Source organism: Chrysochloris asiatica, unplaced genomic scaffold (assembly GCF_000296735.1).
Source record: "Chrysochloris asiatica unplaced genomic scaffold, ChrAsi1.0 scaffold00039, whole genome shotgun sequence".
Taxonomy (NCBI): domain Eukaryota; kingdom Metazoa; phylum Chordata; class Mammalia; order Afrosoricida; family Chrysochloridae; genus Chrysochloris; species Chrysochloris asiatica.
The window spans coordinates 18324667-18345284 of record NW_006408557.1 but is presented as its reverse complement, the minus strand read 5'-3'; the positions used below and the strand labels follow the sequence as shown (position 1 = coordinate 18345284).

The following is a 20618-nucleotide window of genomic DNA, read 5'->3' as shown; positions in this document are numbered from 1 at the left end:
GGCCTGCTGAAGGTGTGGTTCAGCCCACCCAGACAACAGAGAAGTTCTGTGGTTTGGCCAGACCAGATTTCGTTTGGAGCTGCTGTGTTAATAATGGGCCACTGTTTGGAGTGCAGGTGGAGGAGATGGTGACCTGCAAACTTGTGGCTGGGTATGAAGTCTGGGCACAGTGCATGGAGAAGGTCTTCAAAGCCCTCCTGCAAGCTACGCACAGTAGTAGGCTGTGGAAAGGCTGAGGTTGCAGAGTAGTAGAATGGTATTCTGTGCCCAGGCCTGGGATTGGCTTTATGGGGTGCTGTTATACCTATGTTATCAACCCTGTCCCAGATAGCAATCACAGGACGTTCTTTCCTCTTGCAATGTTCCTCCAGGGTCCTCTACAGAACAAGGTAGACATGATGCTCACTTCACTGAAAAGGAATTCTGCTGTATCAGACCATATACTGAAGGAGCATGTGGAGTTGAGAGGCAACAGATGGGTAATGGGTCCAATAGGGCAGTTAAGGAAGGCCCATGTCCTCCCAGGTCTGGCTCTGCTCAAACACTGCACTTAGACATCTTAACCTTGAATATATACACTAGTTATTTCCTCTTTAGGTCTTGCCATTTGCTGCCCCTGAAACTTCTTGCCCTTCATCAACCTGTCCAATGCAGTCTTCCCTGACCAGTGGGTTAACACTGTCTTTCTCCTTTCAATTCTCCAAACCCTTGGGACTCTGAAGTCCTGCCATCTCCTATCTAGGTTGCTTGTATTGGCAGCTTCTCTTCTTACCATACCTCCCCTGACCAGACCAATCTCTGATTCTCCACCCTTACCCCTCCCAGAGCCCAGCACACACAAATGATGGTATGTATGATGGTTAAGTATTTGGATGCTAACCATGCCGCTCAAACCCAGCCAGCAGCTCTGTGTATAAATACCTGGCAATCTGCCCCCATAAAAAATAGGTAGTTTCCAGGGAATCAATTCTGACTGTCCCTTCCTAGAGCCCAGCACACACATCCTGCATGCTGAGTGACTGTGTGCACATGTTTATGCTGGAACTCTGTCCCCACTAGCCCCAGCCTCGAGCCCCATGTAGGCCATTTGGGGTATCCAGCCCCCAAAAGTAGGTGAGAGCTGCTGGACTTGGAGTCACCTTTGTTGGATCTCCCAGAGGGTCCTTCTGCAGAGAGAGGCAGAGATACTGTTGAGCTGTAGGGCTGGCCCTATCTTTAGTATCTGAGGGGTAGGAGGAGGCTAGGGATGGTGAAGGAAGGCTCTCTGAGGAAGGAACCTCCTGCTGAGCCTGGAAGATGGCTTAATTTGTAGTAACAGCAGGGAGGGTGCTGTAAAGGGCCAGACAGGGCAGTTCTAGGGCTTGTGGGAAACGGGGAGGTCAGGCCAATGGGTAGGAGTCTGAGTAGGTATTCCTTAGAAGGTCATGGCCTGGGTTCTGGAGTCCCTTGAATCCAGATTCAACCCCAACTGTGCCACACATTTCTGTATGATCTCAGGCAAATTGCTTGACCTACTTGAACCTCAGTTCTCTATCTGTAAAATGGAGAAATGTGCAAAAATATCCACCTCATAGAGTAGTGGTGGCTAGGTAACATTGAGTCAGTTTCCAACTCATAGCGACCCCATGTGGCAGAATAGAATTGCCCCCATAGGTTTTTGGGTTTGTTTTTTTTTTTAGCTGTAATCTTTTGGAGCCCTAGTGGTACAATGGTTAAGTGCTTGACTGTTCACTGAAAGGTTGGAAGTTGAAATCCACCAGTAGCTCAGAGGTAGAACGATGTGGCAGTCTATTTCTATAAAGCTGACAGCCTGGGACCTCCTACTCTGTGCCAAACAGGGTCCCTGTGAGTTGGAATTGGCTCCATGGTAACTGCCTACTTTTTATGGGAGTGAATTGTCAGATCTTTCTCCATAGAGCTGTTGGGTAGGTTTGAACTGCCCATCTTTGGGTTAGCTTCTGAGCGCTCAACCATCACACCACCAGGGCTCCTTCCTCACAGGGTAATTGTGAGGATGAAGAGGACTGGTGTAGAGCACACACCTAGCACAGTGTCTGACATCAGCATCATGGAATGCCACCCTCCACCAACATGTTTGAAGGAGCCACCGAAGACCACACAGCTTATGACGGCAGTAACTGGGATTGGGAACCAGATCTTTGAACCCATTCAAGGGGGTTTCTACCGCCCCTCCTACTCTATGCCCTTCTTACCTCACCCAACCCTATGTCCAGATCAGCCCTGCAAGAGGGCAGGGAGGGCCAGGGGATGGAGCCAGAGGCATCCTGGGGTGGATCTGTGGGTGTGAGAAGGATGTGAGGCCTGTTTGCCCATCTGTCTGTTGGGGGCGGGCCAGCAGGGATCAAATGATGCTATCTGTAATGTTGCCTTGGTCTGGTTCCTCCAGCTCAGGCCGGATCAGTATGGAGACTACCTGGGCTGTCCAGTCCTGCTCTGGCCATTGCCCTACCTGGATTTAGCCAAGTTTGTGGTCTCAAGCAGGTTCTTGCTGCTCCCTGGCCTCATGTGCACAATGGGTACAGCAGCTTACTCAATCTTTGAGACCTGCGAGCTCCCTGTGGGTAGATGAAGAAATTTCTGATCCCCAGCACCCTCTTCTCTGGAACTATCTGTCCATCAAGGGTTAAGGCCCCCAGCCAAAAACCTGCTTGAGGGTTTGTGGAGGGCAAAGCAAAGACTGGGCATCTGAGACCTGGGCTGGTTCTTCATGTGACCTGGCTTACCCCTGCCTTTGTTGCCCCAGGCTTGGACTGGACACTTTCCACCTCCCAATATCTCCCCTACGAGGGTCCCTCTGAGGATGCTGCACTGGGACATTAGCTTCTCATGCCTCCACAGTGAGTCCCCATCAGTCCAACCAAGTTTGCCACTGGTTCCTCCCACTCCCCACTCTGGCACTGCGAATGCCCTTCTCATTGTTGTGCAGAGCTGGCTTCAGTTCCAGCTCCTGGCATCAGCATCAGCATCCCTTGCTCAGGGGACCTCCAAGCTGATGATTAATTCACACCCCCTAAAACCTGTACCTCTGCTTCGTTGGTTTCCCTGGCTTTTGTTCCCCTCAGAACTGGGTTTGTAGTTATTGGTATGCATGAAGCCCTTCTGGCACCCCACCCTCACACAACCACCCAGGCTCCCCAGCCACCCTCATCCATCCATCCTCCATGCTATTTACATTGGAACAGACTGACATGTCACGTGAGCTCCTGTTCTTCAGGCCTCTAGATAATTATCTGGGGCCTTATTAAACCTTTAATTACCCAAGCAGCTAATCGGGCTGCTGAATATAAGGGCTTCCAGGGTCGAAAGCAAGGGTCAGTCAGCTTCAGAACTTCCTGGACTCAGCAGGGTAAGGACAGTCTCAGCCATCCCTTCATTCTTATGCGTGAGCAAACTGAAACCCAGAGAGGGAAATCACCTGGACACGTGGCAGAGCCAGAGCTCAGAGCCCAGCCCAGCTGTCTCCCATCACAGTCAGCCACTGGGCAGTGCAACCTTTAGATAGTGCACACCTGGTTGTAGGACTCAGGACAGACCACAGAGGCAGCAGGCTCAAGGGCTTCTCTGGGCTCCATCCCAGGCTAACGGAAGACCAGCAGGGAGGAGCCCCAGGCTCTGCTTTGTGGGAGCTCAGAGCTGAGCCCAAGTCGCTGGGGCTGGGGGCCTCTAGGAGCATTCACCAGGCCGAGAGGGAGAGGAAGAGAGGAAAGGACTCCAGGTGGAGGAAGAGTTGTGTTCAGAGGATGGGGGTACGGCAGCAGGAAATACTCATTAGGGAGTAATGGAATTTGTGCACAGTCATGCTCAAACAGGGGATCTTTTAGGTGGCTAGTGACTGGAGCTTCAGAGAAGACTTCCTGGTGGAGGAGGTAAGGGCTAAGACTAGGACTTGCAGGATAAGCAGGTTATGAATGGGGCTGAGGGTTGGGGAGTAAGAGCATTCCAGGAGGGAGATATAAGCAAAAACACAACCAAAAGCCGAGCCCTGGCATTAACCGCTTGTCCTGGAAGGATGCCCCTCACTGCTCTGTTATCCAGAGCCTCTTTTGGTTGTTGTTGTTGTTGTTGTTGTTAGGTGTCCTCCAGTCCATTCCGGCTCATAGAGATTGTGTATAAGGCTTGTGAGGAGTGGGTGGTGAGTTTGAACCGCAAACCTTTGGGTTCAAACTGACCTTTAAGTTGAATGCTTATCCTATAGTGCTACATCAGGACTTCCTAGAGGGCAAAATACCCTGCTCTGAGTGACCTTCACAGCTGGCACAGTTTTGACCTAGCAGTGGGAAGATGGGATGGTACTCAGTCTACCCATCTGTGAGATGGGCCTGGGGTTGGAGTTTGAGGGCACCTTCACCAATCTCTGCAGCTCTGCCACAGACCTTCACCCTTCCTGTGAGATGGTTTTCAAACAGCTGTGTGGGTGCCTGGCACCTGCCATGGCCCATGAATGTGTGTTTATAGAGACAGAGGAGCTGCTGGGATGGAGATTTAAATATGGAATGGGTTGACAGTGAAATCAATTAAGTTTTGATTAGTGAGTATTGATTTCCTGGCTCCTCATCCTTTGGGAATCAGCCTAAAGGTCTCCTCAAAGGGACCTTCCCTGACAACGAATTCACTTTATCTTGTTCTGGTGTAGCACAGTGGGTTAATGCACCAGACTGCAAAGCCGTTTGAACTGCAAGGTTGGCAGTTCAAGCTCACCAGCTGCTCCTTGGAAACCCTATACAGGGTTGCTATGGGTCAGAACTGACTCGACGGCACTTAACAACAACAAATTGCTTTGTGTGACTCTTCCTCCAGACAGGATTCAGGAGGAGCAGGACAGTCTCCGCCATGTACACCTTATAGCTTGGTTTGCCTGTCCACCCCCAACCCCAAAATAACTCAGCCACACACAAAAACAAAAACTCATTGCCGTTGAGTCGTTTCTGACTCATAGCAACCTTATAGAACAGAGTAGAGCTGCCCCATAGACAGTCCTGGTGTGGCGCTGTGGGTTAATGCGCTGCACTGCAGAGTCGGTTTCAACTGCAAGGTCGGCGGTTCAAGCTCACCAGCTGTTCCTTGGAAACCCTATATAGAGACGCTATGGGCCCAAACCGACTTGACAGCACTTAAGAACAGCAACAATCTTGTGGGGCTGTAGGATCAGCTCTGGTCTGAACACTCCAAGGTTCACAATTCAAACTCACCAGCCACTCCTTAGAAACCCTATACAGGGTCACTGTGACTTGGAACCACCTTGAAGGCACTTAGCAACAATATTTACAGGTGAAGACTGTCGCATCTTTCTCCCACAGAGCAGCAGCTAGTGGGTTCAATCCATTGAACTTTTGGTTAGCAGTGAATACTTAACCACTGTACCACCAGGGCTCCTTTGGCACCTAGTTGTTGTTGTTAAGTGCCATCAAGTTGGTTCTGACTCACAGAAACCTGTATAGGGTTTCCAAGGAGTGGCTGGTGAGTTTGAATTATGGACCTTGGAGTGTTCAGGACTCCTTGGCACATAGTAAGCACTCAGTAATCATAAGATAAATGAATGAATGGATGCACTCAGGAATGAATGCACCCTAGCTCAGGACAGGAGAGGTGGGCCCACTGAAGGTGCCCATCTTAGCTCGTGCACCAGTGAGGCCCTCAGTGGCCCATACGAAATTCCCCGTGACTTCTTGATTCATTGCCTTTTCAGTCAAAGCTCAAACGTGAAATCAACACTTGGCTTCTGGTTGGGAGAATTTCAGGCTGTGGTAAGTAGGAGGGAATCATTTTTGGGGTCCAGGGGTGGGTTGGGACTTTCCTGGGAACCCTAAAGTGTTTGAGGTGGGAGGTCCTTGTTTAGTTCTGCTCTGCTCCTCACTGTCAATGAGACTGTAAGTGTGTGCCTCAGTTTCCCTGTTGGCGAGGCAATGTCTCATGGATCTGTGAGTTGAGATTTCTGAGTCTTATGTAGAAGTGAGGCTGGGTTGGAGGACACGGAGACATAATTTATGGAGTGTTGGGATCAAAGGTGCAGAGGGTTCCTGAACTGGAGGGATTGGAGCCCTATCCTTGTCTGGCACGGAGTCACATTTGAATCCACTAATAACTACAGTTGAGCCTCCTGCCAACCCCATAATGCAGACTGGTCAGAGCATATCATACCCATTCCACAGATGAGGAAACTGAGGCTTAAAGAGGGAAGTGACTGCCCAGGGTGACTCCAGAGGTCCCACATTTCATGTGGAGGCTCCCTGACCCCTTTGGAGAAGGCAGTAATAACTGTTTGCTGAACTGACTAGCATCCCAAGATTACCCAGGGACCTGGTTTGTTTAGGGATCTAGAAGTCCCAGGTGCACCAGGGCCTTGTGGGCTGCACCCAGTTCAGGCCTCTCTGGCACAGGTGGAGTCATGCTGTGGCTCCTGTACCTGGCACTCTGCCGGCTGCTGACAGACACACGAGCTGACCCCGGGGCGCTGCTGCGACTGGGCATGGACCTCATGAATCACGGTGAGCTGTGTTGCGGTTTGCTCATCTGTAAATGTAAAATGTAAGGAAATATCAATGGGAATGACCATTTCTTCCCTGCCAGGATAAAATGAAATGTGTCAAATTGCCTTCGGGGGTGGTAGTGGTGGGACCTACAGCAAAAGTGATCTTCATTCCCTGCTACTTGACTCTAGGATAAAGAGAGTCACGTTCAGCTGTAAGGACTGATGATAGTTCTACTGCTTGGTGTCTGTCCCCTATCTGAGAATTAGTCTGTGACCACACTAGCAGTGCTTCTGGCACGGTGTCATTTGGGGATTGGGCCTCCAGGCTGGGGACTCAGGATCTCTAGGGTTCAGGCCCAGAATCTGGGTCCTTGAATCACCCAGGTCTGGGAGTGGTGGATCCACGAGATAAAGTTGATACTTCAGCTTGACGTTCAAAGCCTCCTGCTAATCACTTCAGTTTCTCTTCAGATCTCTGTCTGTCCTCCAGCAGTGCTGAATCATTCACTTGTCCCTGCCCTCCTGTCCCCTTCCCCACATCTGCTCTTAATGTCCTGCCTGGCCCATTCCTATTCCTCCTTCGAGGACCAAGTGACATGTTGCCTCTCAGCTACTCCTTCCCTGGTGTGGTTCCCTCATGTGGCTCCTACAACAGCTCCTATGCTCACCCTACTATGACTCTTGTCCCTCATTGCTGCTGTTCTGGGCAGCTCTGTTTCCCCCACTAGGCTGGAGGAGGGCTGGGGCTGTGCATGGATTTTCTCTTGATCCCCAACATCACCCTACCCAGGATAGGACCCAGTGGCCTAAGTGTGTGGACCTGGCAGAGAAGCAATGGGGAGTTCAGCTGAGGGTTTCTCTGGCCCCCCTTTGCAGAGGTCCAGAGTGCCATGGATGAAAGCCACATCCTGGAGAAGATGGCAGCTGAGGCGGGCAAGCAGCAGCCGGGGGTGAAGCCCATCAAGGGCATCACTGAGTGAGTGGTGCCTCCAGGGGCTGCAGTTGGGCAGAGGGTGGTGTGGGGACTGGAGACAGCTAGGTGAGAGCTACTGTGGGACTTGGGACTCTTTCTGCCTTGTCTTGCTGAATGACCTTGGACAGGTCACTGCTTCTGCCGGGGTCTCTGAATCCTCAGTGATCCATTGGGAACAGTTCCTGCCCTGCCTGTAGCAAGGTCATTGTGAGAAGGACAGGAGGCTGACAAATCCATTTCCAACTGCCTGTATGCAGCAGGGACTCACTGAGTTCATGTGAAATTGAATACAAATCCTCAGATGGCAGAGCCAGGAAGCTAATGACTGTGGCAAGTCAGTTCCATTGCACATGCTATCAGGGATTGATTAGCAGGGGCTGCCTAAGGGATGTCCTTGGAAGAATTCTAGGGCACTACCTGGACTCCTGGTGTGGTGCTGTAAAATAAGCACTGGACTGTGAACCACAAAGTTGACGATTTAAACCTACTGGTTGCTCCTCAGAAACTCTGTACAGGGTTCTATGAGTTGGAATTGACTCAACGGTACAGAGCAACAACCTAGGCTTAGCTGAAAGTAGGACTGTGATCAGTTAGCAATGTCTGCAGGCTACATCTTTTCTACCCCGGATCTAGATTGGTGGTTCTTAACTCGGAGTGATTTTGTCCTTGGGAGACATTCATCAATGACTGCAGACATTTTTGATTGCCATGACTTGGGAAGGGAAAACCAGGTGACACTTGTGCTCTATCTAGTAAATAGAGCTCAGGTATGCTGATGGACATCCTGCGATGCACAGAACAGCCCGTGACAGAAGCAGTGGTCCCAGAGTGCCAATAGTGCCACTATTGGGAGCCCTTGATCTAGGCAAACCTTCCCATTTTCTCAGCGGGAAAACACACCCACAGAAGAAATGGGAGAAGCCCAAGATCATGCAATATATCAGCCAGGTGTCCTACCCTACACATGGTATGTGCTTTCTCAGTACAAATTGGTTTATGTCCAGCTTTCTATTTGGGTTCAGTTATGACCTCATGAGGAAGGCTTATCCTGGTGACATGAGATGAGAGAATTTCCCCCAGGCCTCTAGCAAGGTGATGGAGATTCAGTAGGACCCGGGTCTCACCTGCTCAGTTCTCATTCCTGTGATTGTCTGTTCCTCCCAGTCTGAAGGTGAAGGATGTCCTGGTACCTGTCATCACACTGAACTTTGTACCTGAGGTGGGCATCTATCAGTGTGTATCCACTGGCATGACCATCACTGGCAAAAGGTGAGTGGCTTGTAGTTGGGGAAGGTGGGTGGCATCTCTGTCTTACTCTTTGCTGCATGTTTATTGCATACTGTGTGCTACCTGGGTGCTGTGGTCTGAAATGATGCAGACTTGGCTCCTACTTTTCCTGGACAATAACTGACTGAGGGGTTGGCCTAGAACAAAGGAAGCATTTGTTTGTTTTTTTTTTGTTATGTGCCGTGGAGTCAGTTCCGACTCATAGCGACCCTGTACAGGGTTTCCGAGGTGTAAATCTTTACAGGAGCAGAAAACTTCATCTTTCTCCTGCGGAACAGCTGATAGTTTTAAATTGCTGACCTTAAGGTTCGCAGCTCGATTTGTAGCATTAGGGGCTAGGAAATCAAGAAGGTGCTAATAGCTAAGCAGTGTTTTGAAGGCTATATGGGAGCTTATCAAGGTAAAAGGGAGGGGGAAAGGCTAGGTGTGTAACTCTGGGCAGGTCCTATCCCCTCCTCTGTCCGATCAGGAAAGACCTTTTCTTTCCCAGAGCAGCTGAGGGTGTGAGAAAGGAGAGGGCAGGGATACTGGCTTCAGTGACAGTGATACCCATCGGTCCTTTCCTCCAGCTTCATGGGTGGGTACATGGAGATCATCGTGGTCCTGAATATCACAGCCACCAACCGGCTTCTGCAGGATGAGGAGACGGGTCTTCCCATGTTCAAGAGTGAGGGCTGTGAGGTCATCCTGGTCAGTGTGAAGACCAACCTGCCTAGCAAGTAAGAAGCTGTGAGGGTGGGGCCTGCTCAGGCTGGGGAGAAAGACTGCTTCCACACTGACACAACCCCAGTATCCCGCTTCTTCAGTCATTACACTTCCTTGAGCATGACCTGACATGTCTTACATTCCTGACATCTGTGCACCTCTTCACCATCCTCCTCTGCTCATGTCTAGCATGCTACCCAAGGTGGTCAATAAGTTCCTGGACAGCACCCTACACAAAGTTCTCCCTGGCATGGTGAGTGGCCCAAACAGAGTCGGCACCTCTTATTCTTGGGGTTACTTAGACCAGGGCTGGAAAATGCATCTTATTTTGGGGTGCTGACTCCAGTGGCTTAATAGTGACTGAATGGTGTGTTGGTGAGAAGGAATCTGAGGCCGTGGCTGGTTCAGTGCGGGAAGGTGCCATGGTTGTCTAGTGACATCTGCCATGAGTTTGGGAGGAAGAATAATGGCTTGCACAGCCCACCTTCCCAATCTTGCTTAGATGACCATTTCCAGGAGACTGAGAACCCCCCAACTTAGCGACTTCTAGTTAGGAGATTTGGGTGCTAGTCCAGGCTATGCCATTGACTGTCTGTGTGATGTGGGACCTCAGTTTGCCCATCAGTCCTATCCTACCAGAGTTCCTGGGACTCCTCATGGAGTACCATTTAGCTGGAAGGGGTGTGGTCGTCCACGCAGGGCCCCCCTCAGCCCAGCACAGTCTCTGCTTCCAGATGTGTCCAGCTATTGATGCAGTCCTGGTATACGTGAACAAGAAGTGGGCCAACTTGAGTGGTGAGTGCGGCCTCAGCCATTCCCTAGCCCACTCCACAGGGATATTAGGATTTCTGGTCTTTGATGCCCCACTCCCCATTCAAGTGCCTGCTCCCAGCTTGGTCAGGGGACTAGAGGAAGTGTGAGGTCAAGGTGCCCATCTCCAAATGTCCATATGGTAAGTCTGAAACTTAGGGTCCTTGTCTCTCAGTCCTACATCCACTGTTCCACCCTTCCCCTTGAGACATCAAGCACAACAGCGGGCTCATCTATAAGCCTTGCACCCCATGGAGCAATCCTGATGGTGGTGACATGTGGCTTCTCATTTCCAAGGGGGCTTGTTACCTCAATCATTTCAGGCTCCATAGAACTGGTGTGGGGGAGAGCACAACACAACTGCTGAGACTAAAGAAATTGAGTCATGTCCCAGCAGTGTGGCCTGGGACAAGTCACTGACTTCACTCTTTGAACCTCAGTTTACTCATCTGTTAAATGGATCCAATCATCCTGATCTGGCTGGTCTGTTATGAGATCTGAGCTGCGGTACCCTTGGGGAATGCTCAGACTCTGTACTCAGGAAGGATGGGAGGAGGATTATCCAGGCCAGATACTGAGGTCTCCTTTGTACAGAAGAGATGAAGCCCAGAAATATTAACCCGCTTGTGTTGGAACACAGAGGCCAAACTCAGGTGGCCTTCTATGGGCTACCCCTGGGGTTGGCAGCTTTCTGAGTGGAACCTTCCTCTTCCCACAGCCCTCATGTCCGTGGGCCAGGTGGGCACTGTCAAATATGTCCTGTCATCCATACCGGTCACCACAGCCAGCTACATCCAAGTGAACTTAAATGTAAGCATCCAGACCACTAGAGAGCTGTGGTCTTAGGTTCACCGCTCCAGGTGAGAGCTGCCTGCAGCAGCGCTGGAGGGTGAGTGGGCGTCTCCGTCCATGGTTGACCCAGGCCCTCATGAGAGTTTAACCTGCCTTTGGGGCCTTCTCCTTCTCTCTGTCCTATACGCTAGCCCTGGGTTCCTTGAGCTGATTTCGGGAACTGCTAACTTTACACTTTCTTGTAAAGTCTCTCTCCCATCTGATTCTTACAGACCCCAGGCTGTTTTCCACTTACCTTTGTCTCCTAAAAATAAAACAGAAAACAGATTCTGGATAAATGTGGACTTCAAAAGTCAGCATCAGATGAACTGAGGTTACCCAAGCAATCCTGGGAGGGGCTGCCAGTGGATAGTGAATGCCCTCTCATCCTCTCAGGCCTAGTCTACCCATCTGTACACTGAGATGGTTGGACGATTGTAGCCTACTCTGGCTCTAATATTTAATGACTTGATGATTTGGGGGTTGGTTTGTGTCCAATGAATGTGGGGGACTGAGACCCACGCCAAACAGCAGTCCCTCAAGGCTGAGACTGAGTGTGGTTCTGCCTCTGCCCCACAGCCTGTGGTGCAGCAGCAAGAGGGAAACACCATCATACTTTCTGATGCTGGAGAGGAGCTCAGACTCCCCAAGGACTACATTGAAGGGTCTTCACAGCTGCTGCTCTCAGTCACCTCCCTCACAGCTGAGCTCACCCTCCTGAAGAAGTCCTTTAACGTGAAAATCCGGGACAAAAAGGTGAGCTGCCCAGTGGTCTCCCCTCCCCTGTCTGCACTGTCTCCTGTAATGACAGTCCCTGCCTGGCTTCCCTATTCTAAGAATTATCCTGGAGCTGTGTGCGACCCCAGGATTGGGAGATGCCAGAACTGGTTTGGGTCCCTATCATCAGTTCATCCTATCACCCATTTTCCTCTGTCCATGTTTCTGTCATTTACCCATCCATCCAAATGTCCAAACAAGTAGCTGTTTATTCACCATGCAGTAGCCATCCATCCATCTAACCCTCATCCACCCATCCATCCACTTCTCTCTGCCTGGGCTATATTATTCCTTCCAACTAGCATCCAGCCGTCCCTTTATGCCATTCACACAACACCCAGAGCAAGATTGTATACTGTTGAGTTAGTGAATCTATCATTTTCTATTTACCATCCAAACACTCATATACCCACCCATCTACCCCCACAACTCTCCAGTATTCATTCTCATACTCATCCATTCATTTAGCCATCTGTCTGTTCTTCTATCCACTCACCCTCCCATCCATTCACCTGCCACCCATATTCTACAATTCTTCCATCCATTCTCCCATTGATTTATCATTCCATTCCACCACCTCCCCATCCACCCATTCTCCCATCCATCGGCTTGCTTACTCACCCAAGGACATAGTCCCAGCATTTGAGTATGTGCTGAAATCTGAGGGCATAGGAACATGTAAGCCACAGTCTTGGTCACCCAGGAGTTCACTGTCTAGCTAAGCATTGAGTTAGTTCTAAGTGATAAGTGTTGCATGAAGGGAATCTCAAAGGGTATATCTAAGTGAGTTAGAGGAGTTGTTTCTTAGGATGGATCAGGGAAAGCATCATTAATTCTAACCTTGACTTTTATTTTGTAGATTGGTCAGCTGCCCCCACAAACCACTAAGACACTTGCTGGTTTCATCCCTGAAGTGAGTGTCTCAACCACCCATGATCACCATGAGCTTCCTTGCCCTGTTCTCCTCCAGCTGGTGGGTTAAGGAGCTTCAGATGCAGCTTTTCAGTGCCACATACCCCTGTCCAACATGGAAGTATCACGATTTCTCCAGAAAGTACTTTGTGGCTTTAGCATAAACAGAAACAACTCAGCTTTTGCACATTGTACTTTTTATGTTTGATATAGAAATGGCCATCTTGTGAGTTTTGTTTCTTCTATGTATTGGTAGACACATCCCAGTGTCCAAGGCAAAAATTAGGTATATCTTGTGTCCAAAGCAAAAACTGCCTATTTCCTGACAGACTTCTGGTTTCAACTGAAGCCATCAGTTTGAGGGCTGGCCCTGAGGCGACTTATAATGTTTCTGTAGGTGGCTCATGCTTATCACAAGTCGAAGCACTTGGCAACCAAGATCAAGATAAACAAGCCCCCCAAGGTCACCATGAAGACAGGCAAGAGTCAGTTGCACCTCCATGGTACCTTAGAGATGTCAGCTACTCGGCGGAAGGGCAAGGTTCTTTCGTCCCTCTTTCTCTTGGAAATTGTGAGTGTGGAACTTGATTCCTATTAGTCCCATCCTTGTGGATCATCAAAATCGTTGTTGTTGTTAAGTGCTGTGGAGTCAGTTCTGACCCATAACGACCCTGTATAGGGTTTCCGAGGAGTGACTGGTGAACTTGAACCTCCAGCCTTGTGACTCAATTGATTTGGCAGCCCAACGCATTAACCCACAGCACCCGAGGAAGGGATTTTAGCTGAGATTGAATAATGGATTGCAGGGCTCTTGGTTAATCCCAGTCCTATGGTCCTAATCTCCTAGGCACTATCACCTGATGCCGGACCCATAGAACTTCTGAATGGCTTGAAAGAACAAACTGAGGAGTGATGGTTTAGTTCCTCTTTTCTCCCTCTTCTCTCTCCTTTCTCTTCCACCCCACCTCCTTCCAGTGTTCTTTACCATCTATATAGGCTGTGAAAGGTTCACCTAGAGTACCCTGAGAGTCCTGGTGTGATGCTGTGGGTTAATGTAATGTGGGTGGTTCAAGCTCATCACCCGCTCTTCGGAAACCTTATACAGAGTCATTATGGGTTGGAACCAACTCGATGGCACTTAACAACAACAACCACCCCGGGAGCCCAGAGAGGCCCCCAAATCCATATTAGGAAATCACAGAGGACTTCCCAACTGAGGCAATGCCTGAGCTATGTTTTGGAGGATGAGCAGAGTCTGACCAACAGCTGGCACTAGGGAGGCTGGAAATGCAGAGGTTATAGCATGTGCAAAGGCCTGCAGGTATAACATGGCGTGTGTAGGGACCTGCAATCAGGGTCAGTGATTTGGGGGTGCTGTCATGGACCAGGTAAAGGTGGGATAAGGAACCAGGGATTGGGGTGTAGGAAGACTGTGGGTTTAGTCCCTAAAACTAAAGAACTCACACCTGGATTCCATCTGACCATGCTTTGTGTTGGCTGAGGCAGTTGTCCTGGGAAGATGGTAAAATCAGGGGGTCTATTGTCTTCTCCCTGCCTTTTCCTCATCCCAGCACTTCAACCTGAACATCCAGTACTCAGTGCATGGGGACAGGCTGCAGATGGTCACCTCTCTGAACAGGTAGGAAGGAGCCTGCTGTTCCACACTGACATCCCTGTTCCCCTACATGTTCAATGGTTCAAATAAAATTACCAAGACTAATTCTCATTGGTTTAGCTTGAGTCATGCCCAGCCCTAAGACAATCACCATGACTAGGCGATAGGATGTTCTGATTGGCCAAGACTTGGTCATGTGCTCATTCTGGGGCACCTGGTTCAGTCTCATCTGAATACTTTGGAATGAGACTAGAAAATGGAAGATGTGTTACTGGATTAGAAAATAGATGTTGGGACAGTAGAGTCACTGAATGACCACTGTCACATGACTTGTTCTGTTGCTGTGCAAGAGAAGGGGCAAGGGGTGGCCTGTGCAGACCTGAGACTGACCATCATTGGGCTACAAACCTTTGCACACCCGGCCTGGGGTGGACAAGGACAGGAGGCACAGGAGAACTCAGGGAAACAGGAGGGGCTATAATGAAAGGTGGTGCAGACAAGCAGAGGTTTATGAGCACCTGGTCTGCAGAGAGGACTTTTGCATCAGGGAGGGCTCAAGGTGGTTGGGATTCCCTTTCTCCAAAGGCAGGGGCCCTGGCTCTGACCACCCTTTCTCCCTGTTTCCCCTGCCCTGCCCTCCACAGATTACTGAGCCTGTCCCGGAAGTCCTCATCTATTGGCGCTTTCAATGTAAGGGCTCCAAGTGCTTCTACTTGGTCTGGCTTTGGGGCAAGACTGGGCCTATTGCACCCTAGGGCTTCAGGGAAGGGAACCTGAACCGAACACAGCGTGAATAGAGCAAGGTCATGGTGGGCCTTGGGAAAATCCCTTGTCCTCTCTGAGTCTCTATTTCCTTTGCTAGCTAGAATCTGGATTGATTTGAAAAACATGATCACGGGCAGTGGCAGTTTAGATTGGCCTTCGTTGGCCAATCTGTTTTTATTTCACTTGTCTCTGCAGCCTCAGGACCCACTACAGACTCTGACTCCAGCAGGTGCTAACAATAACAACACTTAATGAGATTTTAGTCTGTGCTCTGAGTTGGAGCCAACTCTAAGGCTCTTAAGAGCAACAATAATTGCTTTGTGCAATCTCGTTTAAGCCACCTGGAAGCCCTGGGAAGAGGTGCTATTATAGAGTATTTTCACAGACAGGGAAGTGGAGGTACAGAGAGGTGAATGAATGACAGGGACAACAGTTTTCTGTGGGAGCAGGAGTGTGTTCCACAGAGCCCTACTGGCTCATGAATTGCCCTATCCCTCTGCACCATGACCCAAAGCCCCAAGTGTCACCTAAACAGGGACAAAGTCGTGGGGAAGAGCATATGCCTATAGTCAAACAGAGCCAGGGTAAGGTCCCGTGTTGACCATGGCTGGACAACTTATTTGATGTTTCTAATATTCACTGGAATCCTGGTGTAGTGCTGTGGGTTAATGCGCCCGACTGCAAAGCCATTTGAACTGCAAGGTCAGCGGTTCAAGCTCACCAGCTGCTCCTCAGAAACCCTATGTGGGTCGGAACCGACTTGATGGCACTTAATAACAACAACAACACTATTCATTACTGTGGTCCCCAAGCCCATCAAACAGAGGCTGGAAAAATTGTTGAAATGAATTAAATTGAAATTAATTGGATGGTTGTTGTAGTTAAGAGCTGTTGAATTGCTTCTGACTCATAGTGACCCTCCATAGGGTTTCTGAGGCTTTTAAAATCTTTGTAGGAGCAGAGAGCCTGATTTTTCTCCTGTGGAGCAGTTGGTAGACTCGAACCACCAACCCTATGGCTCTCAATACAGTGCTTATCCTATGGAATCATGAGTACTTTCTCTCTCCCTCCCAGGAGCAGGGACTGACTGGCTTCATCACTGACTATCTCCAAGAGGCCTACGTCCCAGTCGTCAATGGTGAAGGCTCCAACAGGCTTTGATTTTGCTGATGCCAAGAAACACTCCTAGCAGGAAGGGTTGACACTTTGGTGGTCTCAAAACCCCGTCTCAGGATGGGGAGGGGGATTAAAAGGGAATGGATGGCCATCGCTGGATCTCTGAGGTTAATGCAGTCTTATGGGACAAAGGTTCTTCCATTATTTGCACTCTGACCTTGACCCCATAACCCAGACCTGGAACAGTACATAATGATCAGGCTTATGTTTTGTCTGTGTACCAGGAAGACATCACAAACTGATCAGTGTACTATCTCCCACCACTCTGCACCAGGCAGCCATTTCTTAATCAATTGCAGAGCAAGACGCTGAGATGACTCTTTTTCGGTATTTCTCAGATGTGCTCCAGGTTGGGTTCCCACTCCCGGACTTTTTGGGCATGAATTACAATAGAACTGAACTGGACATAGTGGAGGTGAGGAGGGGCTGGGGAGGGCATATCAATTGCCATCAGATAATGGAAGTCCTGGTGTGGCGCTGTGGGCTAATGCGCCAGACTGCAAAGCTGTTTGAACTGCAAGGTTGGTGGTTCAAACTCATCAGCTGCTCCTCAGAAACCCTATAGGTCGCTATGGGTCAGAACTGACTTGGCGGCACTTAACAACAACAATAACAATGAGCAAGTTAAGATGTTAAGTGCCGTTGAGTTGGTTCTGACCCAGATAAGCACTGGGCTTTAAGAAGGGAGGTTGAAATCCGCCAGTTGCTCAGGAAACCTATACAGGGTTGCTATGAGTTGGGATTGACTCAAGGGAACCAATCAACATAGGGTTTCCAAAGAGCAGTTGGTGGGTTTGAACACCCGAACTTGTGGTTCAAACTGACTTCACAAACTTGAAGGGCAGGCTGGGGAGGGGAGGGGCCCACCCTGGCTAGGGGCCCCTTGGGAATCATCTTGAGCAAATTACTTTAGTTCTTTTTATCTCCATATTTTCTGTGCATGAAACAGTAATAATATTTTGGGTGCTGACCTCATAGGGCTGTCTTGATGATTCACTGAGATAATTCAACTATAGGTATACTGTAAGTGCTCAGTAAATGTGAACTTTTAAAGGCTAGCCATTCACCTTGGGGTTCAATGAGACCTGCTCCATGCTATCCCTCCACTCTGGGAGGTAGGGGCGTTTGTTCCCATTTGAGAAAACTGAGGCACAGAGAGGTAAAGGGACTTCTCCAGGGTGACAGGGCAAGTCTTGTTCAAACTTTGCTCTTCAACACAACACGGATTTCTATTTCCTGGAACTGGGCTCAGTTCCATCCTATCCCCATGACTGGGTGGGTCCTTAATTGCCCCTACCCAACGCTGGCCCTCTCTTCCTGCCAGAATGGCCTGGTGCTGAATTTGAAGTCTGAATGACCGTGGAAGAACTTGCTGGCCAGCTGCTCGGACACCACCAATTGACTGTGCCCCATGGAGGGGGTGCCTCATGATTGGAGTGGGGTGGGTCTGGCGCCTTACCACCGGTGGCTGTTTTCTTTGCGGAAGCATGAATGAAACGGGCCTGGATTAGGGCCTTGCCAATAAACAGGAGAAAGGCCCTTACAAACACTTGGTGCTTCTGCCTCTTTATTTATGGCAAATGGACATGTGTCTTTTCTTCCCCTTCAGTGGGCTTTTTTGGTCTAAGACCAATTGGGGTTCTGGAGGGCTGTCAGTCACAACTTTGGGAGCAGGCTTGATCATATTGAACTCAAGACCTTACGCAAATCATTACATTTCATCCATACAATAACCCTATGTGGACAAGAGCAACATCTCCATATTCTAGGTCAGGAAATGGAGTCACCCGGAGGCCCTTTGCCTTCCGCTGCCCAAGGTCACTCAGTTTAGCAAGTTGTAAAGCTCATCCCCCCCACCTTAGCTGGCTCCCATGTACCCTCAGCTCTGAGTAACATGAGGACAGCATAGTTCCCAGGGAGTCCAATTCTGCAGAGAGCTCCCTGTTGGCTCCTTTCATCTTCATAACAGCGGAGGCAAGTAAGAACTGTCCCCATTTCACAGATGAGGCAGACTGACTGACTAGAGGCCACCTAGCAAACCCTAGGACGGAGCTGCCCTTGGAATCCAGGCTCCAGAGCCAGCCTGCCTGGATTCAAATCCTGGTTTTGCCTCTTTGCTACTGTGTGTTTTGGGCAAGGCACTTGGTCTCTCTGAGCCTCAGTTTCCTCATCTATAATGTAAGAATGATATCAGTGCCAGCCTCAGGGCTGTTGTGAGAGTTGTCTTGTTGTGAGTCTGATCATGGAAGAGCTTGCCACAGCGCCTAGCATACATGTGATCAATAAAGGCTAGCCACATGTGGGTTTTGAGGCCATGTTACTGTGAGGTGTTCCATGGTGGAGTGTGGCTTGCAGCTGCATGGCCACATGCCAACGTTCATGTGTGTGAACTGTCTCAGTGTCCAGATGGCCTGCTGTGCTCTGCATCTCCAGGTGTGGAGGTTTGATATGATGAGCTATGTCTGAATGTCTGTTGTCTACCTGTCTGTGGCCTGTATCTCAGAGAGGACTCCTGTGTGAAGATCAGCTCCCTGACAGTTGTCCTATCTTCCCCATCACCCCTCCTAGGGCCTACACTAAATGGACTCCCTTGGCAAATAAATGTACTATAAATAGACCCTGAAAATCCATGTCATTTGCTAGAATATTATAACAAAAATCTAGAACGGAAATGAATGTGTGTTGAGGTAGCGTCTAAGATCAGTAGGCACTCAAGCCCTGGAAGGTATGGATGGTGGTATGTGTCTGTGTATCTGTATGTACCCTGTCAGTCTATCTGTGGCCCCATGAGGTGAGTCTTTGTATGTGGGGGATCTGGTGGATCTCTTCATGCAGGTGGGTCTCTGTCTATACACTCATGCATGTTCCTGTTTTGACACTCCCGGAACTTAAGGGACCCTGGTAGATTGGCCCCACCCAGTCTGGCCCAGGCCCATGCCACAGAAGAGGGAGAGTCTTTTCTTGCCTCAGCCCGGATGCCAGCGCCATCCCCTTGTTCCTCATTATTGACTGTAATCCCGTCACCATCATCTCCCCAGGCTCGGGGACAATGGCAGCCTTAACACAGGCTTGGCGCCTAAGTAATCCATGGGTGGCTGGCGTCCGACCCTGGGCATGCCAGAGACGCCCCCACCCCGCCCCTGCCCTGAATGTTCACACAGCACCCTCAGGGCTCCCTACAACCTCACCAGCACCCTCCTCAGACCCAGTGTGCAGAAGGGGTAATCAAGGCACAGCTGTTTGCACCAGGATACCTGGGTCCTTGTACTGACGTGGCCAAGGAGCACACTATGTAACCTCGTACAAGCTACAGCTCCTCTCTGGACCTCATCTGTGCAATGGGAGATGGGTTGGGTGTTCTGACCTCTAATTTGATTCTTTGAATGTTCAGTTTACTCTGGATTTTCCGTTGGCTAAATGACCAATGGCCAGTGGGGGCTAAGGTGGCATGGGAAGCCCTGCACTATGACCCCACCCCCTGAGGAAACAACACTGAAGATTCTAGCCCACTAGACTCCTACAATCCTAGATGAGGAAGCAGAGGCTTACACTGTGGGTGGTTAAGGGTCAGAGCCAGCCAGCCTGGTTGGACTCCTGTGTGCTCCTGGACAAACTGCTTCCCCTTGCTGAGTCTGGGCTCTTGAAATGTAGATGGGGAAATAATGGCATTGCCCTCCCCAGCTGGTTGTAATGATTGGATGGATTATCACATGCTAGGTATCTTGAACATAATAAGTGCTCAATAAACATGTGGTGTTAGCTTTCTTTCCTCTTTTCTGAAATACATGTTTTTAAAGTATTGGCAGTACCAAGTACTGCGAGGCTGTGGACTCGTGGTAACTCTCCTGGATGGACTGTTGGTAGCAGTGTTCAATGGTCCAGCCACTTTGGGGAGCTTGGACAGTATCCAGCCGAGCTAAACATACACTACTGTGATACAGCAGTTCCACTCCTAAGTTCTTAACCAAGAGAAATGAAAAATAAAAACATATGTTCACATACAGAATGGGCAGAAATGTTCATAGCAGCTTCATTCATAATAACCAACAACTGAAAACAGGCCAGCCATCTCTACCCGGGAGAATGGATAAGCAAGTGGGGGCATATCACACATTGGAGTTGTTGTTAAGTGCTGTAGAGTCACTTCCAACCCATAGTGACCCTGTATAGGGTTTCCAAGGAGCAGCTGGTGAGCTTGAACCACTGACCTTGTGGTTTAAACTGACTTTACAGTCCAGCCCATTAACCTATAGTGCCACACCAGGACTCCAATGGAA

General features: G+C 49.7%; 1 protein-coding gene across 1 annotated transcript; it reads left to right on the top strand.

Moving 5' to 3' along the window:
- Positions 1-6406: 6406 nt before the first annotated feature.
- Positions 6407-17698, top strand: BPIFB6 (BPI fold containing family B, member 6). Its single transcript, XM_006860767.1, has 15 exons — positions 6407-6506; positions 7367-7466; positions 8628-8732; positions 9320-9469; positions 9645-9708; positions 10190-10250; positions 10984-11075; positions 11676-11852; positions 12733-12786; positions 13183-13356; positions 14357-14424; positions 15045-15090; positions 16240-16303; positions 16680-16756; positions 17666-17698. Exons 1-15 carry the CDS (start codon positions 6407-6409, stop codon positions 17696-17698), a joined length of 1365 nt encoding a protein of 454 aa, XP_006860829.1.
- The last annotated feature ends 2920 nt before the right edge of the window (positions 17699-20618 follow it).